Source organism: Bombyx mori, chromosome 12 (assembly GCF_030269925.1).
Source record: "Bombyx mori chromosome 12, ASM3026992v2".
In the NCBI taxonomy this organism is placed as follows: domain Eukaryota; kingdom Metazoa; phylum Arthropoda; class Insecta; order Lepidoptera; family Bombycidae; genus Bombyx; species Bombyx mori.
In genome coordinates this window covers 944190-954077 of record NC_085118.1, presented here as the reverse complement: position 1 = coordinate 954077, position 9888 = coordinate 944190, and the positions used below count along the sequence as shown (strand labels likewise).

General features: G+C 33.9%; 3 protein-coding genes across 6 annotated transcripts; 1 reads left to right on the top strand and 2 right to left on the bottom strand.

The window, feature by feature from the left end:
• Window positions 1-70: 70 nt before the first annotated feature.
• Window positions 71-4601, bottom strand: LOC101741922 (chromatin assembly factor 1 subunit B). Its single transcript, XM_004929345.5, has 7 exons — window positions 4301-4601; window positions 3937-4164; window positions 3242-3450; window positions 2624-2890; window positions 2037-2249; window positions 1115-1254; window positions 71-656 (listed from the first exon to the last, which is right to left on the bottom strand). Exons 1-7 carry the CDS (start codon window positions 4427-4429, stop codon window positions 151-153), a joined length of 1692 nt encoding a protein of 563 aa, XP_004929402.1. The 5' UTR covers window positions 4430-4601; the 3' UTR covers window positions 71-150.
• Window positions 4602-6094: 1493 nt separating this feature from the next.
• RpL36A (ribosomal protein L36A) lies at window positions 6095-6997 on the top strand. Its single transcript, NM_001098283.1, has 3 exons — window positions 6095-6118; window positions 6262-6435; window positions 6831-6997. The coding sequence occupies exons 1-3, from the start codon at window positions 6116-6118 to the stop codon at window positions 6966-6968; spliced, it is 315 nt and encodes a 104-aa protein (NP_001091753.1). The 5' UTR covers window positions 6095-6115; the 3' UTR covers window positions 6969-6997.
• A 755-nt stretch (window positions 6998-7752) lies between these two features.
• LOC101741584 (WASH complex subunit 3) lies at window positions 7753-9516 on the bottom strand. Of its 4 annotated transcripts, none has more exons than XM_004929343.5 (4): window positions 9368-9516; window positions 9104-9233; window positions 8782-8946; window positions 7753-8398 (listed from the first exon to the last, which is right to left on the bottom strand). In XM_004929343.5, exons 2-4 carry the CDS (start codon window positions 9158-9160, stop codon window positions 8126-8128), a joined length of 495 nt encoding a protein of 164 aa, XP_004929400.1. In that variant the 5' UTR covers window positions 9161-9233; window positions 9368-9516; the 3' UTR covers window positions 7753-8125. The 4 variants fall into 4 exon arrangements, with proteins under 4 accessions (XP_004929400.1, XP_012548547.1, XP_004929401.1 ...); XM_012693093.4 differs by having other exon boundaries at window positions 9104-9230; window positions 9321-9515; XM_004929344.5 differs by having other exon boundaries at window positions 9104-9230; window positions 9368-9513.
• Window positions 9517-9888: the final 372 nt, after the last annotated feature.

Genomic DNA, 9888 nt, shown 5'->3' with positions numbered 1-9888 from the left:
GGTCGTCACGTAGTACAGTACCTACAATACCACTACATTCATAAAAAAAGGATTATACCATTCAAAGTCATTATTTGGTATATATATATATATATATATAAATTTATTTACACATTAAAAATATAATCTAAAGCTTATCGTTAACAACTACTATTTCTTTTTAGCATTTTTAGGACTTGACAAAGTTACGAAGCTGACCCTCCGAGGCGCTTTAGGACTGGACACTGTTGCCGCTATTGGCTGTTTGACATCTGTCACCTTGGCCTGTCTAAAGAACTGATTGTCTTTGGGCGAAGTGTTTTGTTTACTTTTAATTTCCAGTTTGTTGGCTTGTTGCGTTTTAGGCGGCGACTTGACGCCTTCAGTTTCCTCGTAAACCAGTTTTATATCGCCGCTGTCTTCTATGACCGTCACGTCGGAGTCCATCGGTTCGCTCGCTCGATGTTTTATAATTTCGTTGTTACTGTTATCGGACCACGAGGGGTTGGCGACTTCCTCTAAAAAGTCTATTTTGACGGGCGTTTTGATTTCTGTTTGTGTTTTTAAATTTTTGGGCGATTTTTCTGGCGCTTTGAATTTTATGAACGAATCTATTTTTGTCGGTTTCGGCGCTTCTGTTTGAGCTGCAGGCTTTTCGTCTTGCGTTTCCATTGGTTCTGCGTATAGATTTATTAAAGTGATTAATATCCGGAACCCAGAAGTTAGCTATCGTCTTTAATTTGCAATTCATAGTAAATTGCGTATTTTGATTTTTTGATAAACGAATAGGCTGGCTGATGTGTCGATATTGAGCGGTGACGGTCTCCGTGAGAGGCACCGCCCACTTATGCATGAAGTGGTGGTCTCAAATACAACGGAATGATGGGTATCCTACCATGTGGTTTGATAATTTAAGGTCCATCTAGTATTGTTTCTGTGGAATCCACAGGTATTACAATGTCAATAGCCACTCATCTGGAGACACAAGGTCCAGGTTTCGAATGAATTGCATTATGGCCTAAGGAAGGACCTAGGATTGCCACAGGCATTAATAAGCAGGATATTATTAAATACCTGTGCAGGCTCACACTCTGTCAGCAGTTATAAATTATTACTAAACTATTAATGGAATCACCTGGTTTATTCTCAGTGTTTGGTTCTAGAGGAAGTGGCTCGCCGAGTTCCTCATTGTTGAATGTGATAATGGAGCAGAAGCCGTCAGTGCTGGAGGCCACCAGTATACGACCATTGTTGGACCATGTTAGATCTGTTAATCTAATTGCAGAATAAATTTAAATAAATTATTTTAGCGGGGAGTACAACAGTAATATGGAACTCAAACACAACCAGTCTCTATCAAGATTCACCGGACAGCTACGTGATATAATTATAGGAGACAAAGCTACATGTGGACTCACAGCAAAGGCAGGGTCGCAGTTCAGTAATACTGAGTAGGCTTGTTCTTTTGTACTATTGCATGACGATGGCAGACAGGTGTCTGTCCCATCTGATGCTCATAGACATCACCAACATTGGCCTAAGACACTCTCTAATAACAATTATAAAACTGTGCAACTATTAATCCATGTGTAGCCATAACACGACACTGGCAGAAATTGCTGAAATTATAGGCAGATTGCCATTAATAAAAACAAAAATAAAAAATTTATTAATCAGCTATATGGTCTAATCTCATGCTTGTTTATGCATTTGGTGACCACAAAACAGATCCATTAATGTGAAATGTTTTATAAATTTCAAGATTTTAAATTAACAAAATCGATTATAGTAGGTATCTAAGTTTCTCCAGTTGGTAAATTTGCGACTCCTTTTTGGCTAAGATCCATTCTCATGGGAGTTCACATGCCTCAATCGGTCGAGCAGAAATTTTCTTTAATTTTACAAAACTATATCACTAGTACATCATGGATGTAATGTTATGAACTTGATATGTTGAGCATTTAATAAAAAAAATATTATTGGTATCTATCTGTCAAGATTAAACCACTATTACTAATAATTTTTTGTTATTTTGTATTATCAAGATAGTTGGTTACCTAGTGTAATGTACATTGGCAACTATGGCTATGGGAGTCTTCTGTTGTGTGTCGTACACCAACACGGAGCGCCTGGTCCCCACGGCCAGCACGTGCCGGGCTCCGCTCGGGGACGGCAGGCGAGGCGCGGGCCCGGCGGCGCGGGGGCGGAACCCTATCGGCGACCAGCGGGTCACCAGGGCTGGCTCGCCGCATGGTACCACACACACTGGGCTGTAACGGACAGTTATATGAGTGCCTCTCATGCAACATGCTGCAAGTGAAGATGCAACCATGAGCCTTGGTTAAATAAATTTTTGCATTATAGATGAGTGGAAGCTATTAGCTGCTATTATTTATTTAAACTAGATAAAGAAATCTTGAACTGAAAGTCAACTGAGTTCTCCAATTGCAACATATCACATGCCATACAAATAAATCTGATATTTTCTATCAGCAGAATAAAACTGTTGAGCTTGAACATTTTTAAAACAACCTTATCATGCAATTGTGTGCAATTTCAAATCTGGAAACCGTATTGAAAGCAAAAAGTTAGCTTGTCACATCTGAGTCTATGGATTCTGAAAACAATGAATTAAAATACTCACATTTTCAAACAATATCTCGTATAGATATACACGGCATTGATTGGTTTTACATCAGGTTTTCCCTCTGGCTCCACTCTCCCTGCTGGAACTGCAATGTATAGGCCGTCCGGGCTGAACTGCAGTCGTCGGTAATATGTTTGGAGTGTGTCATCATGGTATAGCCGTTGTCTGGAGCCGTGGAGAGGATGGTCAGTGGGGAACGGGAGAGATGCTTTGCTGCTTCTTGATACAACCTTCTTGGTAGATACATCAAATGCTCGAAACACTCTGTTGATATGAACTATTTACATTACATTTTCAAGTCTTTTATAATATTGAATGAATAATCAATTAATCAAATTAGGATTCCCTCTACTATGAGAAACAAAAACTCATATGAACATATTAATATAGATTTAAACACCTAGATGCAAATTGCCCAAAGCAGGCATCAAGCCAACAATCCTGTCTAGCAGTCAAGGGTGCTAACTTTGTTATTCCAATCATCACCTTTTTGATATTTTCATCAGGTATAGAAGCTACTTTTTTACAACTAATTTGATATCATTAATATTTGTAACTACTTATGATGAGATTACTCTGTTAAATTATTGTTTTAAATTATTATTTTCAGCTTACCTGTCTGTACTCGTAGATGTTATGTACTGTCCTTTAGGATCCCAACAGACACCTTGCACAAACCCTTTGTGGTCACTAAGTATAGTAGTGTAACGAGCTCTGTGTATGTCCCAAACAATTAATTTGTTATCTACTGAGCCAGAAGCCAACTGTAAGCCGTCCATACTCCAGGATATGTCAAGGACATCTTCCATGTGCCCTCGAAGAGTCTGTTTTGTGGAATAATTCTTACCATTACTCTTTATAAATTTGAAATAATTATGCTATTCATGTAAACATGACAATTACTGCATATTAATTGTATTTTAATTCTGTTTTTGTTCAGTACTTTTGACTGACTGTAATTAGGTTAGCTTTTTAAAAGATGAAGAATCAGCCACCACATTTCAAAATAGCCACATGTTTAGGTAAAATGTGTACGTTTAAGATATTTGTTACAAAAATACTATTGCAAAATGAAAATCAGGGTTTCTGGGCTTTCTTTGGTTTAATGCATTTTTAATGACATTTTGAAAACAGAATACCTATAAGTTTTTAATAGCAAACCAAGAGTGAAATTTTGTAAAAAAAAAAGAAAGTGTATACTTGGTATTGGTTGGTATGTAACTGAAAAGAGATGAGGCTAAGAACAATTGGGCATTACGTGGAATATGTATAGCCAGATTATATCTAGTAGATAATGAAGAAAATCTCACCTTATAAACAACCCAAGTTTCTTTATATTGCTCCTCACCCTCAGTTGCCGGAGAAAGTTCTTCCAGTTTCTGCTTCCAAATGAATATGATGGACTCATCATCCCCAGAAGCCAATAACTGTCCATTAGGTGACCATCTCACTACATTCACAGCTTTCTGATGCCTTGTTAAATCAGCTGCTACTTCAAGATGAACTGAACCCGTCTCCGTGGTTGATAAATACCAGATCTAGTATTAAAAAAATATAGACTTTATATCCTACTTTAGTATTAAATTCAATTTTTTTTCAATAACATTAGTATAAATAATCGCTGATAAAAATATAAATGATTATTTGTTCGTTCTTATTAAAAGATAGTTTTACCAAAACGTGTGAATCTGTTCCACCGCTGGCGAGTCGTAACGGGTCATTCGGTTCCGCTTTGGGCTGAAAATCTACACTTAGAACTGGATCACGATTATGCCAGGATATTTCTGGTATCGCAAACTTCATTTTTTTCTAATATTTAAAATTTAATAGAAATGGTAAACGAAGTAATAATATAAATTTAAATCCAAATAAGATAAGATGTATTTCAATCAATTTCTACAATAATTGTTAGGAAGCTAGCTTATTTTTACTGTTTATAGTTATTTGGCGCCAAAACAAAAGTGTCAAATTGAAGTTTTACCTAGCGGTAGTCCCATTTTTTCAACTGGAAAAGCGAAGGTATCGTACCGTACACCCCAATATTCTGTAAAATCTGTTTTATGAAAAATTTAATGGAGCAAAATGAAATGAAGTTGATGAATTTTAGATATTATTATTAATCAATTAAAATGAAATTAAAACGAGATTGTACGGGATGAAATATAGTCTAAGTATTTGATTTTTTACTGAGACTTTTTCGTTGAGAGAAGTAACATAAATTGTTTTTAATCTACACGAAACTAGATGAATTGGAATTACACAAAACGAAGTAAGATGATGAAGGTGTTTAAAAGTTAAACGTATAAAGACCTTTCATGTAGGGTATATTTAATTAAATATTCTTATTCACTATGGTTTTTATGTTAATGTCACAATCAGTTTTATAAAGGCTTTTAGATAACTATCTATCTTTTAGGTTTATGGCGTTTCCTTTTAGATTTCGCCAATGTCAAGTGTATTTAATACTCTGCTTTCTATAGCGGGCACCGTGATTTTTTTTTTATGATAAAAAAAATCTTCTCTCCACATTCTGTCACTGTCATCTGTCTTTCTTCCTTTTCTTCTTCAACTGCCTCCAAGTAGACCTTTTCAGTCGTCATAAATTTGTAAGAGTACGCTAATGTCGAATAAAATGTTTTCAGGTTCATCCAAAAGGTCCAGTAAGCTGTCATAAAATTTCTACGATTTCCCTTAGAGGTTATTCTTAGAACTGGCCTTACTATTTGTAACCATCATAAGTTTATTAAAAAAGAATAGTTGTTGCCTAACAACAAGTAGTTAGTTGTGTTGTTTCATGTAAAAATAAAAAGTCAGTATATACATCCGAAGATTATATTTTATTTTTTAACACAATTACCACAGTTATATCATTAGCCTGCCCGCTAATTTTCTCTCTGCTTCTGTTCAGTGGGCTGCGATTCCGATCCGGTGGTAGATACAACAAAGCACCGCTCTTGCTCGGCCCACTGGTAGCAAATCCTTTCAGGTTCGGCTCCGTGAGATTACCTACTAAGCGTGCGTTAAATAACGCATTAGACTATCGCTGCCGACGATTATGTAAATAAAAAAGCCAGTGATGCCATTTAATTTATTATTAAGTGTCACTATAACAAGGCTGGGCTAAGCCAGATCTCGGAAATAAGTTAAATCAATAAAATTTAGTTGATTTAATATTTAACTAAACATTTAAATGTGTTGGACGGTTAAATTTGAGGGGACTTGGGTTATGTAGGTGAGGGGCTATTTAAAAAACACTCTGCTTCATGATTAATATAATTATAATGCAAATACTTTGAACACTGTTACACCATTATAATATTTTATTTTTATAAAACTCCTAGATGTTGCTCTGACCGTGACAATTAACATGGGCTATGCTTACTTTGCCTGTTTAAATCAAACAAAAAAATGTCAAAGTGTCAAGTGTCATTGCTGGATTAAAGTATCTCTCTTTGACGTTTGTTGATATCGTGCCGAACGAACTCAAAAATGGTTGGTGAATTTGTAAAATAATATCGTATTTAATCGCGAGCAACGCAATAATTAATATTGAAATAAGGCTCTAAATTCAGCCGGGATGTGTTGGTGGTCGAAAATGTGTTGTTATTTCATAAAAGAACGTTTATATATTTCAGGTGAACGTACCAAAACAGCGCAGGACGTACTGCAAAAAATGTAAATGCCACAAAGTACACAAGGTATCACAGTACAAAAAGTCCAAGGAAAGGCACGCTGCCCAGGGTAGAAGACGTTATGATCGTAAACAGCAGGGTTACGGTGGTCAGTCCAAACCCATCTTCAAAAAGAAGGTGAATATAACCTCAGCCAATATAATTCTTAGAATTGGTAATCTTTGGTAAATTATTCTTATGTCAAATGCCAAAAAATCGAAAATCTAAATACCGATAACATTTTTTTAATTTGATATTCCAAACATAACCTAAATATGTTTTTTGGAAAATAATTAATAATTAACATTACAACACAATATAAATTACAATACCTATTTTAGATTCAGTTTTATTAATATCTAAAATTAAGGCAAAATCAAGAAGTTTTTCATTATGCATAAGTTTGTACGCGAAGTATTGTTTTACATTAAAAAAAGAACCAAAGAAGTTAGTTAAGTTAGTCAATAAACTTGAAACTCACAAGAAAAACAAGATTAATTTTATCACTACAAATTATTTGTTGGTTGTTTTAGGCAAAAACCACTAAGAAAATTGTGCTCCGTCTTGAGTGTGCCGATTGCAAGGTGAGATCACAGGTTGCATTGAAGAGATGCAAGCACTTTGAGCTCGGTGGTGACAAGAAGAGAAAGGGACAGATGATCCAATTTTAAATGCTTCTAATAAATAAGACCATTGCCTACATTTGTGTTTTATTTGACTATCCATATTTCTTGGAGTGACTGTATTTGTGCGTTTAATATGGATGAATAAAGGAATGAATTTTGCAATGGTGACAATTTGACAGGTGGTGTGCTGGTAAATTAGAAAATATGAGTTTGTTTTAGCATCTTATTGGATACTCGACAAAAAGTTCAGATTAATTTGGTTTTGCTCTAAGAACTTTATCAATATGTAATCAAGGTCACCACTTTGGACCAGATGCATCCTTAAAACCTCCCATTTATTGCACCTATACTTTATTACCATCCACATCGTATGGTAATACTATAACTATAACTTCTATGAGTAGGAATAAAAAAATCATGCTTAGCATTAATTAATATGTCTCATAAAAATATTAATGGTATGGCCAGCCTTATTTTTATTTATTATCAGGGTGCTGGCAGAGAACTATTTCTGCAATTACTTAGGATGGTACAACATTTGATGCCTATAGGTGCCTATTATTGTTACTAGAATATAATATAATAGTATCTCTGTAGCATGATTGTACACAATCTAACTGACATGGCCAATTTTACGTCAAATAAATCTCTCATAAATCAATACACCTACTACCCCTATAAGAATACTATTTATTTGCAAAAAAAGGAATAAATCGCATACAACATGTTTCACAAAATAAATTAATTAAAATAGTAAGCATATATCAACTTTCAGAAGTATTTAATGATTTTTTTCTAGGTCCACCTCTATGTGATCAATAATCTTGCATGATTATAAAATCCTTTATTAAAAACAACATTTTCAACATTTCATAAAAATATTAAGGAATGCTACTTAAATATTTGAGCCTATTACATTATTTAAAACGATAAGAACAAAAACATTACAATTTTAACAATTAGAATGATATTTTTATAGATAAAAGATAATATTTTCTAAACTATACGTTGATTACAATTAAACAAAAAAAAAATATTATTTTATTTTATTAATTTTACACTTATGATCCCATTAGATTAGAGGTATCACAGAATACACTGTTCTATTGTTTGTTCTATAAAAGTAAACTATGGTTTACACACTATGGTTATTTGATCATACTATGCTAACAACACAATAATGTAAATAATAAAATATTATTTTATTTTATTAATTGCTCCAGTATTTCAGGATCGAGACCTTCTAACGAGACTTTGAGTTTCACTGCCTGCAATGGCACTCCTACTTGAACCATTTTAACAAATTTATCATATTCAGGTTTAGTTTTCATTTCTGCTGGGGCTTGGTCTTCTAGTTTTCTTTCTAGATTTTCTTCTTGGAGTTCTGTTTCATTTTGACTTTCAGTAGATTCAGTCTCTGTAACATTACTTGTATTTGTCTGCTTAGGAATGTCTAATTCTGGTATTGAAGATAACTGAAATCAATAAGTTTTATCTATTTATGTATCGGTTTGATGTATGCTATCAATTAAAATGAAGTTTTTGAGGCACATGGGCAATTAAAGAAATGGCATAAACACAACCTGAATAAGGATTATGGTGAAATGCAATGATGCCATATCTTAAAATTAGTAGTAGTCTAATTTCTAATCTGGTAGGAGACCGTTTTTTTTTTAATTCAATTGAAGCTTTATGCATTGCAAATATATCAATAGGCTGCTCTTACTTTATCAGATCAATCAACAGCTTTCCAGAGAAGGTCTTGCAGAAATGGTTTATTATGACTAATGATAGAAAATAAAAACATTTTAGATATCCGTTTTTGTTTACATACAATAATTTATAAAAATATAATCACCTTAGATTCTAACAAAACCATGGCAGCATTAACTTTTTCTAATTTTCTCTCAAACTGCATCAGTTTCTGCTCGCAATTCGTCATAAAGTTATTCAGAAATTGTACATTTATTGTTAGGAAATGATTTACAAATGCCAATGTACGTTTTTGATGTAATGCCGCAACCTGCAATTTGTTTTTTAAATATTAAAAATAAATTATTCTCATTTATAAAAAAATATTGTGTTTTCTAGAATTAGGAAGTTTATAAAGATAATCAAGGCCGTGAAGTTTGTACTGCATTAAATTTTACAACAAATAATAATAATTCCAAATTTAAAACCTTAGTTAAATCCGTTTGTGGGGATTCGGATTGAGTTAAATCTTCTTGGATGGTCATTTTCAGTAGAATATAAACAAGACGAAAAAGAAATTTGTCTTGTGGTTTGGAAGCTTGAATTTGTTTTGTTCTACTGAAAAAACCAAATTGAATTACATTTCAATACATTGACTAATAGGTCCACGAGTTTTAATTACACTAAGTTTAATATAAAAAGCACCTAATTATTTTACAATAACAATCTTTTTCCTTCCGTGACAGTCGTACCTATTTATTTACGTTAAAAGAGTATGTAAGCAAATTAAAAGGAATATTTCAGTAGGTACAGTAGGTACGGTACCACCACCTAAGTCTGACATTATTATCATTAATTTACATTTATCAATATAACACTATTCTTTGACAATAGTGCTACTGTCCACTGTCAATATTTGTAGTAGTTCTATTTTTCCAACTGGAAAGGCAAAAGTATCATACGATACAGCCTAAGTTATCATTGTATTTTATGAAAAATGATAATATGAAGTAAAATGAAATAGAGTTGATTAATTTGAAACAATAATCAATTGGCGTGAAATCTAAGTAAAATGATGGTTATTTACTGAGACTTTAAGGAAACTGCCACCTCGCCCCGGGCAACAGTCTCATCAAAGAGGGTACACACACGCATGATTGCGTCGATGGTAGACCGGCCCTTTCTGAAGCCGTACTGTTCGGCTGACCGATTGGAACCCGTCCTGGGGATGGGGCAGATGACGCATCCACGACTTGCTCCAACAATTTTCTAG